Source organism: Balaenoptera borealis, assembly GCF_965194805.1.
Source record: "Balaenoptera borealis genome assembly, chromosome: 4".
Lineage (NCBI taxonomy): Eukaryota > Metazoa > Chordata > Mammalia > Artiodactyla > Balaenopteridae > Balaenoptera > Balaenoptera borealis.
In genome coordinates, this window is record NC_138861.1 from 127,942,643 (window position 1) to 127,959,005 (window position 16,363).

The 16,363-nt window shown below is 38.0% G+C and overlaps 2 protein-coding genes across 8 annotated transcripts in view; one reads left to right on the forward strand and one right to left on the reverse strand.

Moving 5' to 3' along the window:
* LOC309627590 (uncharacterized protein) overlaps nt 1-16,363 on the reverse strand; it is a 564,483-nt gene that overhangs the window by 377,260 nt on the left and 170,860 nt on the right. The window contains exon 1 of one of the 6 annotated variants that reach the window (XR_014243830.1): nt 7,029-8,760. The exons of the other annotated variants lie outside the window; for them this stretch is intronic. The gene's annotated coding sequence lies outside the window, so the exon portion shown is untranslated. Of the gene's footprint in view, nt 1-7,028; nt 8,761-16,363 lie in introns of those variants that run through there. 6 annotated transcript variants of the gene reach the window in all.
* Nucleotides 1-16,363, forward strand: part of NDST3 (N-deacetylase and N-sulfotransferase 3) — a 160,213-nt gene that overhangs the window by 2,418 nt on the left and 141,432 nt on the right. For both annotated transcript variants that reach the window (XM_082389622.1, XM_082389623.1), the window contains exon 2: nt 9,518-10,662. In XM_082389622.1, the coding sequence (XP_082245748.1) occupies nt 9,640-10,662 (1,023 nt within the window). In that variant the 5' untranslated portion in view covers nt 9,518-9,639. The remainder of the gene's footprint in view (nt 1-9,517; nt 10,663-16,363) is intronic.

Below are 16,363 nucleotides of genomic sequence, written 5' to 3' on the forward strand. Positions count from 1 at the left end.
ATTTGAGGTTAAAATACTTTGGTGATTTGTACGCGCTAGAAAAACAGGGACATAGAATTGGTGATAAAAACACTATTCTCAACTAAGTAAATGCCTTGGACTTCTAATTGCTTAACAGTTTAGACAATAGGGGAAAGACAGTGGAAGTTTACTTATCCTGTGCTGTGGCTGTTGGCGATGAGCATTCACACTGAAATGCACGAACTCTGAACACCTGTCCATATTCGAGGACGCTGCCAGGCCACAAAAGTAAGAGCTTGCATTATAATGGTAACTAGTGTGAACAATGCCCACAGTTGTGAACAATGCTCACAGTTGTTTTATAACTGAAGTTTCTCTTAGAATACCCAAAAATTGGTTTTAGAAAACCAACTGATTTATTTATCTGCTTGTTTGTTTTTAATAAAAACTATATTCTTAGGCTCTGGGACATCACAATGAGTGATTTATCGCTTCAAGCTGAGCTAAACATTTTTCATCAATTTCACATAAGTTGCATAACTAGAAAAAAAAGTCAGGCCCTGCTGCAAGTATCGTGTATAATAAATTATTTTACAAAAACTCCTACAAATTAATGAGAGCTGTAACTCTTCACTACCTGTTGCCAAAAAATCAAGTATTAAAGTTCTATACTAAAACCTTTTAGCATCTCCGTGATGGGTATCCATTTTACATACATTTCACTTTTAAATCTTTTTCTTTGATTACAGTGTTTGAGAATAACATGAAGTTAGATCTGGATTCTAGGTCTGGTTCTGCCGTGAGAGCTGTAGTCTTGGGCAACTCCCTTGCTGACTCTGGGCCTTGGTCCCTCACCTGGAAAATAAGGATCTCAGAGATCTTTTCGTATCCTCTTTATTGCCCAACACTGTGGAAATTGTTCTGGAGGATAGGACAAAAAGACATGAAAAAAAGTAAAGAATAATGTAAAACTAAACTTACTGAGAATAACTTATTGAGAATAAACTTATTGAGTACTACAGTCTAGAATTTTAGTAGTAGATATGTTAAGTCATTAAAATGACAGCTAACACTCAGAATGGTTACGTGTACCAGGCACTGTTCTAAGCACTTTACTTACTAATTTTCAGCTCATGTAATCTTCACAAAGATTATTTGAGGTAGATACTGTAATTATTTCCACTTCACAAATGAAGAAATTGAGGCACTGAGAGGTTACCTACATGTCTAAGATGGCATCCCTGCCAAGTGGTAAAGCTGGGATTCAGTTTGAGTCTGGCTCCAATGCACATGCCCTTAACAACTAAATTACATTGTAACTCTATATGTTTCAAATATTTGTGCTTGATATGCCTCTTGATATAACATAGGAAATTCATGTACCACTCTAGTCATTTCCACCACTTCTACCCTTACAAATGAAATGATCATTCATTTATTCAAGAAAAATTTACTCAGCACCTACTATTGTTCCAGACTTAAAGCAGTTCCCAGAACCCTTATATGTGCTGCCTTCCCTAATGGGGTATATATAATCTAGTTTAGGTGATTTCTTTCTCCTCGCTTCCCCAATTGAGTTGTGTCACTTGTTCTGAAAGATGCCCAAGGCAACAGAGGAAGAATTTGTCTGACTTCTTCACTGATGCATCCATAGGGTAGAGAGTAAGAGAACCAGGACCTCAGACCTCCTCAGGACTCCCTTTCATATTTTTTCATTGCTCCTCTCTGCTCTTTTTGCATTATCGTCTCTCTGTAGATTGGCTGCCTCTGCTTCTCTGGTTCATGTAACCTGCCCTAAAACAGCCAAAAACTGATCTGTAACTTTACATCTTATGGTCTAGGCAAACAATAAGAGACTGGGTTAATAATCTCTTGTTCCCATGTCTCTGAAGAGGATAAAAATGACAAGGGTTAGATTATATCCTGAAAGCTGCAGTGGCAGTATCACAATGCCCTGCTGTTAGGCATGCGCTGATGCATACATTCTAGCTGAATTTTAAGAGGATATAGGCAGACTTTTTCCCCTTTAAGTCATACAGGCAGAGCAAACAGCAAGCAGCAGTGGGATGGTTTTCTTCTCTTGCCTCACTGGATGGCATAACACTGAGGGGAGTGAACAAAATGTATTCTTTCCTTCATAATTTCTAAATACACAGAAGGATGGAAAATTGCAATAGAAAGTCATTTTCCATCAATATATCAAACAAAGCTAATACCCCCAAGTGCAGCTTTTCTCCCATCCATCTTAAAAAAAAAAAAAAAAAACCCAGTTCTAGAGACAGAGCATTATTCTTGGTGGTACTCCATGCAAATCAGCATCTTACTTGCCTACCACAGCAGGGTTCAATAAATATGACACAATTTCACACATTCTTTCTCAGAGAAAAGCATGTTCTTTGTCAATTTTTTAATATCACTGAATTACTTTTAGCAAATTCATGTAATGTATTTGAGGCCTCCCAATGAATTTTTCAACACTATAAAATACGGTTAATTTTGTGAAAGAGGAATATTGTCAAGATCTTTTAAATATCTTTCATTTATGTTAGAACCTGAAGTTCTTTAGTTATTAATACTCATTTTCCAGATGGCAATCTTTTTTTCACATTTCTTGTGCTGCCAACATGATTCTATTCCATTTGGAAATTGATTTTTACTTTGGGATGATGTTGGGTGTTAGTGGAAGAAAAAAGATAGGTTACAGTGACAAGTAGGTGCTTCTCCTTGCAGATTTTGCAATGTTTTGCAAACTGTATGCTTGTATATAGTCAGTTCTTCACTATGTATATGAAATGGCCTGTGATTCCAAAAAAATAATTGCTCCCTCTGCCTTTCATTAATGTAGATAATTAAATAATGGCTAACGTTTCCTCGGTGGAAAACAGATGTTTTCCTTTTTAAAAACAGATGCATTGCAAAACAACCCTAACCACTCCAAATTCTGAAAAATATCAGAAAGGGGGAAATCGGTATTTGAGTAAGAGTCAGTAAAAGGTACATTGTGGGTGTGCCCGGTTTGTGGCTGTGGTCAAGGTGGTCCCTACCGTTCACAGTGTTTATATTATCACCCTGACTGAGGCTGACGTGACTGATGGAGGGTGTTCATTCATGGAAGATGGTCTGACTTCGTGACTGCTCTGGTTTGTGAATGCAGCTGCTATTTGTAAAATTTAGCAGAGGCTCTTTTTCACTCATTTTTCAAGTATTCAGTGGGATGTTTGAACTTCAGGCACTGTGTTGATATCAAGAATATAGAAGTGAACAGGGCAAGTACTTACAGATGCTTCCCAACTATGAAGAAATATTATGCAGAAAATCACATGACTAACTATGGAACGTGACTAATCACATTGTAACTATGGAATGTGCTGCAGAGTTCAAGTAGATGGTGATGTGAGAGTGTGTTACAGGGACCCCTGACAGATCTGGGGAATCAGGGAGGCTTTTGTGAGGCAGGGACATTTATGCTTAGAGCCACAGGATTTGGACAATGAAGCCAAATGAGAAGAGCAGAGAAAACTTGCAGACAAAGAGAACAGCATGTAAGAAGACCCTGAGTCAGTAAAGAGCTCCAGGCAGAGCTCCTGCCTGGAGCTTAGCCGGGAGCACACCATCGAATCAGGCCTGAGATGTCAGAGTGGGAAGCATACCTCAGTGTCTTGTGGGATGTGTATAGGAATTTGGGTTTTAATCCGTAAGTGAGATAGGCAGCCATTGTTGGATTTTCAGCTGGGAGGAAACAATCAGATTTGTACTTTGATGCTGGATTGAAAAAAGTATAGAGGGGGCCAAGAGTGTTTATGGCGGGGGTAGTGGTTGCAGTAGTTCAGGTGAGAGGGACATTGCCTGGAAAAGGAGCGAAAAGCACTGGGTCAGATGAGTTTTAGAAAATGGAAATGAGAGCTCTTGGGTCCATTTAGATAAGCAGGAGTGAGGGAGAAGAAGGTGTCAAGGGTGAGCCACCAGACGGCTGTGGGAAGATGAAGATGGTGTTAGAGGGTGGATCACAAATTCAGTTACGGACAGGTTGAGCTTGCTTGTGACATGATTCCAGTGGAGCTAAGGAGTGGTGGGTCTATAATAAGAAAAGGCACAGTTACTGTGAGTTGTTATTATACCAAATCAATAGTTCAGTTTGGAGTCCTGGAGCTCAGAGGAAGGAGGTTTGAGTTACAAATAAACATTTGGAATTTGGGGGAGCATGGAGGGTAATGAAAGCCAGGGAGTATATGAGCTTATCTAGGAAAAGGGGGGGGCAGGATTAAAAGAAGGCCAAGGATGGACACGGTGCCAATTATGCCTCTCATTGGGCCTCTTCCTCTGCGCTGAGATCCATCTGACTTTAGATTTCTGCATCAGAAGTGGACTTCCTGTACTTCCCACCACTCTGCTTATACTAGAATGTTTGTAGCTATCCCTTTACGAACCCTTAATACATTTTTATTAGCCATCTTCAGGATATTTCTCTCATTTATTATGTTGTTTATACCATCATCATCGTCATCATCATTATAACAGGTAACATTTAATATATTCATTCTCTGTGCCAGACAATTTTCTAAGAGCTTTTTATACTTTTAACTCATAATCCTCATCAAAACCCTATTAAGTAGGTACCACAAGTATCCCCAATTTCATGAGGAAACTGCAGCATCTAAAGGGAAGACGTGCCTGATACCATTTCCTGCATGTCCCTAGCATGAAAGGGATGTGTTGCACTTCCCTTCCCAGGTGGACGGTATCTTTGATGTAGGCTGTCGGGTTCGAAATCAGTTCAGCTACTACAAGCTGAGGCATCTTGGACAGGTTACTTGCCTTTAAAGGGCCCAAGGCCGTGTTGGCATATAGTAAGTGTCTTTAATGTTAGCTGGGTTGCTGTTGTTATTCTGCCTTCCCACAGGATGTAATTTCCTTCCGTGTGCCTTATAGGAAATCCTGATGAGGTGGTGGGGCTTATAACCAGCCCAACCTTACAACTTTCCTGTATCTACTGTGACTATTCCAAAATGCCTGCCTAAGTGGTTTGTTGATATTCTAAATTTCATAATCAGTTTCTTGGTCATTCAGCATATTCCTCATCATAGGTCGAATAGGTGGCCAAGTCCAACCACAGCTGTCAGCTCTATGCTTCTAAGACAGACAGTTGTGTCCAGGAAACTCTGACATGCAGGCTCGTGTGCCTGTTCTTTAGTCATTCACAGAACCCTTCAGACCATGCCAAAGTCTGTAATTTTCAATATATTTTTGTGAGGGCACTTCAAGAACACAATTGTCATTATACTAAAGGGTTTACCTGTTGATCTTTTTGGCCTTTAAATATGTTTTTATCCTTTGCCTTGTTTGAAAGATCACTGGGAATAACACAAATCCTATACCCTTGGAAATTTCAGTCTAACAAAACAGAGAGACATTAAACAAATCACGTTGCTAATAATAATAAGAGTTTTGATAAAGGCCCCAAAGGAAAAGTAATTATAATTAGAGTATATAATCTGGAGACCTGGCCTAAACGGGGGGGGAGGGGGGGAGTGGAGTTGGTCAGAAAGACTTTCCTGAGAAGCTGAGTTTGTGTAGCATATCGAGATTTGCCCGTGACCCATCAATTTCAAACATTTCCTTGACTTTCTTATTTGTCAACATCCAACTATTTTTTTAGAACACTGTGATTTTGCTCTCTCCCCACACATCATTTAGTCACCTGCCTGAACCCTAAGTGTCCGTCACTAGCTCAAGTCAATTTCCGCTCCAAGGTGTTTTTATTACTGGCACTTTTATTCTCCTGGTCCCCAAGCCTGCCCTCTCCCCAGCCAGTAATCATTTCCTTTTCTCTTTTCCTCCCAAGTCTCTCTTTGTTTTCATTCTCCCCGATAACCACCTTGGTCTGGACTCAGACCACCCCCCACCTGGATCATGCAGCAGCATCTTAGCTGGGACTCCCCAGACTCCACCTACTTCTGCACTGCGAGCAATGCAGCGTGTACTCTCTCCGTTCGTATTACTGCTCTTTGTCCATTCTGGATGTCACTGCTACACTAATCATCTGTAAACACTATTTTTATTGTCTCTCTTCTGTTCAGATACACCCAATGCTGTTTCACACTCTTGCGTTCAGTCACTTCCAAGGACGTTCATCAGTCTGCAGTACTCTTTCAATCACATGTTATTCCCATTTTCAACCCAACACAGTGCCTTATAATTAGTTTAGGCTGACTCTCAGATAAACACACTGTAACCATTTCATTTCTTCACCTTTGCCAGGTTTGTACGCCTGACGTGCTCACCTCATTCTCGTACCCAAATCCTGCCCATCATGCCATGTCCCCCTCAAGCACCATGTCTCTTAGAAAGTGCCACTGACTTTCCTAAGTTTCATTACTCTCTCTTGCCCTTTCTTCTGAAACTTGTAATAGATATAGTCTGTACAGCACAAATCACTACTTATTATGGGCAACATAGTGTTGGCTGCTGTTTTACAAGTCTCATTTCCCCCATAGAGACCATGCTTCTACAGACAAGAATCATTCCTAAAATTACTTCTGTGGTGTCCCCAGCACCTAGTACAGCACTAAGCCCAAAGCAGGTGTTCAATAAATACCTAAAGACTGCTTGCAGAATGATTAATTGAAAGGTATCTTTGGGTGGGTGAAGATTTAATATCTACCATAGTTGCTCTTTTGTCCCATGTTGGGATGGTATGAATATATTTCTTAGTAATGAATAAAACAGAGACATTAAATCCAGTAAATTTATGGATAATTGTAATCATTAATAGTGATGTGTAGCCTTAAAAATAATTTATGGCATTAGAATAAAGTAGAAGGGTCAAATTAACCTTTAAGGTTAATATGCCATTGTATTCAACTAATTCCACAAATAGCCATTTGGTGCTTACTCTGTGCCTGACCCTAGGGGCTCAGTGATACACAAAAGAAGCATTATCTCTACTCTCCTAGCGTTTACAGTTAAACAGGAGAGACTGACTAAACAGAATTTTAATTATAATAGTGTCAAGAAGTACAAAGGAAAGATACTTTCCACAATGGCTGTGTGTGACTGCTGGGTCTTACCATGTTTAGGTCAGCTCCATGCTGAGAAGTTTTCACAGGGGAATTGTGTGGAGGAGTTTAATTTTCCTCATGTAACTGTCTTCTTAGTGATGCCCCACTGGTGAAAGGCTCAGGAGAAGCTGCTACAGGGCCATCTAATGCAGAATAAGGAGTAACAGCAACAATTCAGTCCATCCCGAGATTTTCAGAGCTACCGGAGACAGAGAGAGCACGGGAAGTTGGTGGTGGTGGACGAGGTTGCAATAGGAACAGGAAGTTTTGAGAGTCCACCCCAAAGACTAAATCTGACCACAGCGAAGTGAGATGTGCAGCCAAAAAAGGTTTGCGGAAAACTTAGAGAATCTTAATGTATCCATTTAAATATGTTAGACCAAATCCTACGCTCAGGGACGTACACACTGGAATTCCCTTTGGCTTCAGGAGGACACTGGAAGCGTTTAATGGAAAAGACATGTGTTTCAGTATTTTATACTTGCTAATGGAGAAGATAATTTGATAGGTTCCTAATAACCATCCTGCATAGTGTGAGCAAATACTCCTCACCACTCTGCCTCATCATAGGTAAGGATTTTATGAATTACATGCCTTTCACTTCTGAAAATAGGAACAAACGATGAGACACTGCTATCTGAAATGCAAAATGTGGTAATACGTTTTGTATCCAGTCAAAAACACGTCACAGCTAAAATTGAAACAGAGGCCTAGAGAGATGTGAGATTTTGTATCCTGCTATTATACCTCAGACTATTATAGTATTCATAAACATGTACCTAACTTTAAAAGTACAGTTACTTTTCAAAATGAAATAACTACAGTTATAATGAAAACTCTCTATTGTCCTGGTAATTTTGATTTGCTTAAATTACACCGAAACCTATGTGAGAATGTTTAAAAGAGTAGGATTTCTTTGAGACCATGTCAGAGCCCTTATGGCATCTTACTTGGCAAAGGGTGGTGTACCAGAGACCTCCCATGACATATGAAGTTCATCACCTCCTTTCTTTGCAGTGTCCCTCAGACTTGTCCCTGCCCACATTCTGTCTGCTGTGTGAGCATTAACAGTCCGTAATTGGACTGTGAGAAATGAGCCTATACTGGCTTTTGCTAGAGTTGACTCTAACACTGCTCTGGGATATATTCCACATTCTTGATTAATTCATTCCACCCCACCCCGCAAAATCACACCCTTATCGTGTTATTTCCCAAATCAGGAAAGTTTAATGGCTCCCTACAGGCTTTCTCAACAATGAATTTCTATGCTATCTAATCTCTCTATAATCTGAGTTACCCATATTTTATTCAGTTTATTTTTCAGCTGTTCCTCACTCTTTCCTTCAACTCTTCATCAGAGTGTCCCTTGCCCAGTATTGTACTCACACCTGCCTCTGTAAAATTACCTCTGTCTCAGATGCCTATTCATTTTACCCTCATCCTTCAAGCCTCTGCCCAAATCCAACCCCTGACACGTTGCAGACTCCCCCACTTGCCATGGTGTCTTTCTTCTCTCATCCTGTGCCAGTCGTTTGTCTCTAATCAACAACCCATACATTACTGTTTCCATTCTAGTCACTGTCTCTACCTTATAATTTTGTTTCCTTTAAAGAAATTCACTCTGCTGAACATTTATATTTTAAATAGAAAGATAATTATCCCATAAATATTTGAATGAATAAAGCACAATATATAATTTAAAGGATAAATAAGATATTTATCCTATAAATATCCTGCAGTTACATTCAGCCTGCCTTATGGACAATAATACCTTTCTTAAATTTTTTTATATTCTATGATATTTCCATGAAAAGTGCCAGGACCGTAAGACTCTAATAAACTTCTGCTCTAAAAAGCACCCATGCTTCTTTCTTATTATTTTTCAAAAGTTACTAAATTTTTCAAAGGTTACTGAAACTTGAAAAGGATTTGAAATTATAGCCTAACAAAGTGTTTCATGAAGTTGCAGTTGTTTTCATTATGTTTTTTAAAAACACTTTTATGGTAGTTATTTTATATAATTACTGAACTTTTTCTAAAAAGCAGAAACTGTTGTCTTAATAGTAGCATTTAATGAAATATATCCAAACTTTTATGAATTTCCAGTGTATGTAGTTAAAAACAAATAGTTTGAGCCTATATTACATAATGATATGGCAGTGTATGGCTCAGGTGACCTCTCTGTGATCTTAGGTCTATATGATCTACAGAATTTGATGCAAAGCTCAAGGAGTAAGAGGCAATGCCTTGTTAGTCCAACGTCTTTTCTATACTAGGGATAGAGACCTCTGTTCAGTGGAGCCCTTTCCCTCTTTCTGCCCCTCCCATGTCCTCATTCAGATCTGGGAGAAGGAAAGAGAGGTTTTCTTACTTACCAAACACCAGTTCATGTGCCTAACAGGTTGCCACTTGTGCCAGTCACAAGGATAAAAACTTGCTCATTTTAATGCTTCAGACTGAATGTTTGATATTCTATTGTATTTTATTCTACTTTTCAGATTATATTTTCTGTGAGTCCTGATCCAGTGACACAAATGTGCTGCAATGGTGACATAAACTATTGATTGAGGCTGGAAAAGTGTCTGAAACATCGTCTTTTCTTTTCTTCTTTTATTTTTTTATGGTGCCTCTATTGGAACAGTCTGAGGGAAGTATATACGACATGAGTTTTATCATGAAGCTGCACAGACACTTTCAAAGGACGGTGATTCTGCTTGCCACATTCTGTATGGTGAGCATTATTATTTCTGCTTACTACCTGTACAGTGGCTACAAACAGGAAAATGAACTGTCTGATATGGCTTCAGAAGTAGACTGTGGGGACTTCCAGCACCTACCATACAGGCTGATGGAAATGAAGACAAGGAAGCTTTCTGATGCCTCAAGGACAGACCCCACAGTCCTGGTGTTTGTGGAGAGCCAGTACTCATCGCTTGGTCAAGACATCATTATGATTCTAGAATCCAGCAGATTCCAGTATCACATTGAAATTGCTCCTGGAAAAGGGGATCTCCCAGCACTTATAGAAAAAACTAGAGGCAAATACATTCTCATTATTTATGAGAATATTTTAAAGTATATAAATATGGACTCTTGGAATCGAAGCCTTTTAGATAAATACTGTGTTGAATATGGTGTGGGTGTCATTGGATTCCACAAAACTAGTGAGAAGAGCCTACAGAGTTTTCAGTTGAAAGGCTTCCCTTTTTCTGTATATGGAAACCTTGCAGTAAAAGATTGTTGTATTAATCCTCATTCTCCATTGCTTCATGTGACCCGATCTTCTAAGCTTGAAAAAGGTTCTTTACCTGGAACTGACTGGACCATTTTCCAGATTAATCACTCAGCCTACCAACCAGTAATATTTGCCAAAGTAAAGACCCCAGAAAACCTTTCTCCTCCCATCCCTAAAGGTGTTTTTTATGCCACTGTCATACACGACCTGGGGCTCCATGATGGAATTCACAGAGTTCTTTTTGGCAGCAACTTGAACTTCTGGTTGCATAAGCTTATCTTCATAGATGCTGTTTCCTTCTTGTCAGGGAAGAGGCTCACATTGTCCTTGGACAGGTACATTCTCGTGGATATTGATGATATTTTTGTGGGAAAGGAAGGAACAAGAATGAACACCAATGATGTTAAGGTAAGGCTCTTTATCTCAAAGTTTGGTTCATCTCTCAGTAGGTTTGTCTAGGGCTAAGGGATTTCCTGGGACATAGGATTTTTATTTTATTTGGAAATTCTTAGGCAAACTGGGATGAGTTGGCTACCCTCAGCTATTTTTGAGATATGGGGCTATATCTCAGCCCTAGAACAACTAAGTAGATAATATATTTTTCTCTGAATCAAGAAGAAAATGAAGATTGTACTAAAGAATTGAGTGTGGCAGAATCCTGAAATGCATTTCTGTGTGTATTTAAAACTACAGAGTAGAAACCACTTTGTTTAATTACTTTCCAGAAACTATCTACCTCAGTAAACTATTACTAATCTAAGACTTCAGTCCATTTAGCTATGAAATCAAGGTGAATTTATTTTAATGAAAATAAATACTCCCACAAATTTTCAAGAATTAAAGATCTCATAAGTAGCAAGTTCAGATGTTTCTGGAAGTCAAATGTGTGACTCATTTTCTCTTATTACTTTTTTGAAACTCTGAAAATTAGCACTACTAAATATGGAAAGCTATGAATACACAAGCATACCTATTCACATACACACATAAGAATTTACATTAATTTTCAAAATTCATTGAACACTTCTGGTTCATATATGAAACCTATCATGCTGCATTTATATTGGATTAGATTTCTTATTGTGTAAAACTGCTGCCCTTAGATAGAAAACAGTTATTTGAAGATAGTTGGTTATCATTGTGAAGGGATTATATTACATAAACAACTGGCTGTTTAATATTAATGGAATTTAAAATTAAAATGATCTACATTGATATTAGTTTCCCATTCGAAATGCCACTGGATTCTATCTCTGTTATACTACATATTGATTTCATGTAAAAATGAAAGGAGAGATTTTGATACATAATTTTTATTCTATACAGCTTTGACCTTTTGGTAAAATATAAAGTACTGAATCAGATGGAAAGAAAGTCTTGAAACTGCATTCTTTTCTCCAAACACTAAGCATCTGGCAAATAATAGTAATGTTCATCACACTACTTAAATGAGCTAAGAATAGCAGAAGGACTATTAAGTGTTACCATAAGACAGTGTGAAGACTGAAAAGAAAAAAAAAACCTTTCATATTCTTGGCAATATTTTAGACTCTTCCTTTTAAGTCAATATAAATTAATTAGTGAAGTTGTGCTTAAGTTTTCATTAGTCTTTTGAAATAGTCTTTGAAAATGTAGCTAAATTAAACCAAGCTGGTAGTTTAAACATCTATTATGAAAAAAAAAATCATTTATTATGTCCTTGAAAATTACAAACAATATATAATTCTCTTTCTAATTTTTCCATTTCAAAATATTATGATAAAAAAATTTTTAAGGCTTTATTTCTAAAATACAAGTCTTTAAAACTGTCAAAATATGTTGTTATGTCATTTAAAATATGCTAGATAAATCTCCGAGTTTTTTATGCAAATTCTACTATATTCTCTAAAATTAAACAAAATACAAAATGCCTTTAGTGCTCTTAAGGTTAAGCCATTTTTAAGTGGTATAAAAAATTAAAACCTTACTGAATAAATTCAGTAAGAATTTAACGTGTGTAAAATATTTTATGAATTGCTCACATTTAGATGGGAATATATTTTCTAACCAACCTAACGGCTTAAAAGAAAGTATGTTTTGAATTATTTGGGTTTTTGAACTACTTCTAAATTGTATCTGTGATTGTGTCTCTAAACATAGTCATTCACCCATTCATTCATTCTTTCACTGATTCATTCTGTAACTAGTTATTAAGCATGTCCTACATGTGAAGTATTTTTGGTGATACGTAAATAGAAACATACACCATGGTCTTATCCCTTTAGAAGAGAGGGTGGGGAGAGTAAAGTTAGAGAAGCTCAGAAAGCACATAGGTGAAGACTGTGCTGAGCATCTTCCTGCTCAATACTGGGAACGGCCATATCACACGCCAGCCGTGGAGGTAGGCACTAGGGATACAAAGATAAATAAAGCATGGCTCCCCCTTAATGAGTGTACCACTGTCTTGGTAGGGGTGGAGTGGGAGTGATAAATAGGTAGATAGCTTGCAATGTGGTGAGTACAATAGGAAAAGTGCCTGTGTGGTTTTATGTAAGTAATGCTGTGTGAAACACTATACTGTGTGCTGTGTACCAGAACTGTTAAGTCCTATTAAGCAGAACAGATTTAGAAGGCAAAGCTATAGTGACATAATGGTTTAGGAGGCTGTAGAGATGATAATCAGACAAAAGAAGATTTCTTGAAACTAGGAAATGAGAATAAGAATGGAGAAGGAATGACCAATATGAGAACAATATCGAAGGTAAAGTTGAACAACTTAGTAATTGGATCAATGGAGATGAAAGAGAATATAATCAAGGATGACATTAAGATTTTTAGCGTAGCTGAACAGAGTTGCCATGTGATTCAGCAGTCCCACTCCCGGGCATATACCCAGACAAAACTATAATTCAAAAAGATACACGTTCATAGCAGCACTATTTACAACAGCCAAGACATGGAAACAACTTAAATGTCCATCAACAGATGAATGGTTAAAGAAGATGTGGTACGTATATACAGTGGAATATTAGTCATTAAAAAGAATGAAATAATGCCATTTGCAGCAAAATGGATGGATCTAGAGATTATCATACTAAGTGAAGTAAGTCAGAAAAAGACAAATACCATATGATACCTCTTATATGTGGAATCTAAAATATGACACAAATGAACATATCTATGAAACAGAAGCAGACTCACAGACATAGAGAACAGACTTGTGGTTGCCAAGGGGGAGGGAAGGATTGGGAGTTTGGGATTAGCAGGTGCAAACTATTATATATAGAATGGATGAACAACAAGGTCCTACTGTATAGCAAGGGGAACTATATTCAGTATCCTGGGATAAACCATAATGAAAAAGAATATGAACAAGAATATATATATATATATATATATATATATATATATATATGCATAACTGAATCACTTTGCTGTACAGCAGAAATTAACACAACATTGTCAATCAACTATACTTCAATAAAATTTTTTAAAGTTAAAAAATGATATTTAGTGTAGTTGAATAATAGTTGATTATTCCAACAACAAAGAAAGAGGAGAGAGCAAGAAGATCATAATGAAGGTCACTAGAGGTCATATTAAAATTTTCAGTTTTATTGAAGTGCATCTGGGACATACAGGTATAGATGTTTAGTTGGCTCCCGAGAAGTCTGGGTAGCAAGTGTAGTTTTTGAAGTTATCATTCTAATTAGGGGATGGTTCACTTTCAGCATGAAAGTATGTGAGATCAGCCAGGGAAAGGGTTTATAGAGTGACAAGAGAAGAAGATCAAGTGTAGAATCTTGAGGGAAATCATCTTTCAGAAAACAAGTGGAGAGAGAAAATCCTGTGAATAAGAGTCAGAATAGTCGGAGACCAGAAAGCTGTGATGCTATACAAGCCTTGGGAGTAAAGAGCTTCAGTGAGGGTGTGATCAGTATAAAATCTAATAGTAGGGTCCACTGAGGTAAGAAATGGCAAGTCTCCTTTGGCAAAAGATAAAAGTCACTGGGGACTCTTACAAGATCCAGGGTAATGGAATGATTGAGGCAGAGGCACAGCTGAAGTAAGTTCAGGAGTAAATTAGAGGGTTAAGATACGAAGAAGGAGAGCATGGAGTACTCAGTGGAGAAATTTTGATATAAAAGAGAGAAGAGAAATTAGCTGGAGGGTGGGCTAGAGTTAGAGTGACCAACCATCCTGGTTTGCTTACACTGAGGGCATTCAATGCTAAAATTCAGAGTCCCAGGCAAACTGGAATGATAGGTCTCCCTAATTAACTAGGGTAAGGGAAGGACTTTTTCCTAGGAAGAAAGATCCAAGAGCAGGTGGTCTAAGAAAAGGTCATGGATGTGGTGATTAATAGTACATAATTAATAGAAATATTTTCATAAAGCTCTTTTATTTAATTATTACCACTAAAAAAACAAGTATTATACTTTCCCTATTTGATGTATTAGGAAAATTGAAAAGAATGTGAGGAAATTGAAGGTGACGTAGAATGTTTCTTGCAAAATTACAAGGATGGTTGCATACCACGTAAATTTTAACTCTGATGCTAATCACTGCAAACGTGCTTTTTTTCCTTATGTGGGACAATAAAACTATGTTTCCTTATTTAATCGGAAGATTAGAATTAGCAATGCAATATCAGTTTTTACCTGCCTTGCTACTGAATAATATGAGCACGTTTCAAAGAGCCTCAAAGCTACAGAAGAAACTGTGACATGGCACAAAATATATGACTCTTCAAGAGGAAGAAGATAAATAATGGACCTAAGGTGTTATCTTCATTAATTGGAGAACTTACAAGCCACAAGCCATAGCCCTTAAAGAACCAAAGAACATAGTGTAGACAAATATTATACTACGTTCAGTAAAATTGAAGTCAGGAAGGGCGTGTGTGTGTATTGAACTATATGGACAAGACTTGTCTCAAATTTACCATGGACTAGTTTTGTGATGTTAGAAAATTCAAGTTCCTAGTGTTCTAACACCTGTCCTCAAACTTCCTGAGACTAGTGGTTTTTGGAGAAAGGCTTTTTGGAGAGGGAAAGTGGTATATAAATAGATACTTCTCCCATTAAAGCATTTTAAAGTTAAACATGAAAGCACAGCATGACCAAATGAATACTAACAATTCAAATTCTCTCTTAGAAGAATGAATTCACTCTTGGCCTAAGATGCATTATACCCTTAGACTTAGACCGTTTCATATAACATTTCAGCCCTAAGATAGATAGGAAGCGGAACAGGGGGTAGGCTCTGATAAAAGTGGTCTTGAGGGTTTTACTGAACTCTCTGCAGGTATACTCTCAACAAATAAAAGAGCTGCATATCACTCTCATGCCTATGTTTCTCCCTCCTTCTCCTTCTATAATAGGCACACGCTTTCTTTCTAACGTTGACAAACTTTCTAACATCCATGAGAAAATGAAGAACCAGCCCAGCCGTATCTGAGCACACTGAACAGGGGCCTGAGTGACTGGAGGGACCCAGCAACCATTCCCCGTCCTCACTACCCTAACCTTTCCCACTGCTCCCTTATAGTTCACTATTCCTTGGTTTGGCTGTTTGTTGATTACCCCTTAAATCTACATTTTTTAAGTGGCCTCATAAGAGAGGACAGTTCTTTGTGAGTGACTTTATCATTATTTTCCCTGCTAACTGAAGGTCCCAGAGCGCCTAGGGAAAAGAAAGTGCTGAAAATAGAAGTAGGAAGCCGTAAAGCTCTGAGAAGTAAGTGGTATCAGGCTCAGAAGACAGACTTGGCTGAATTCTCTGTCATGCAGGGGGAGCTGACGCCCCTGAGGCTGAAATGGAAGCTTCAGTGAAGGGGAGCTTCGTGCTGCCTGACCTCACCCTCTCACAAGAACCTTCCTTGCCCCAGCTAAGGTCAAGCCAGAGGCTTCGTAAAGTCATTGAAAAAGAAACAGACACACCAAATGTTTGCAGGGAAAAGGCAACTGCAATCAGTTATTCTGTCATACGTAAAAATAGAAAGGAAACATTTCTCCAGATAGTTCACTATTGATGGATGTTAAGGCCTGTACATAGCACCAATCTTTTTTTCCCCCTAAACTCATATTTCTCTAATTCCTTTCCATTCTCTGTGATGTTTCTTATTTTT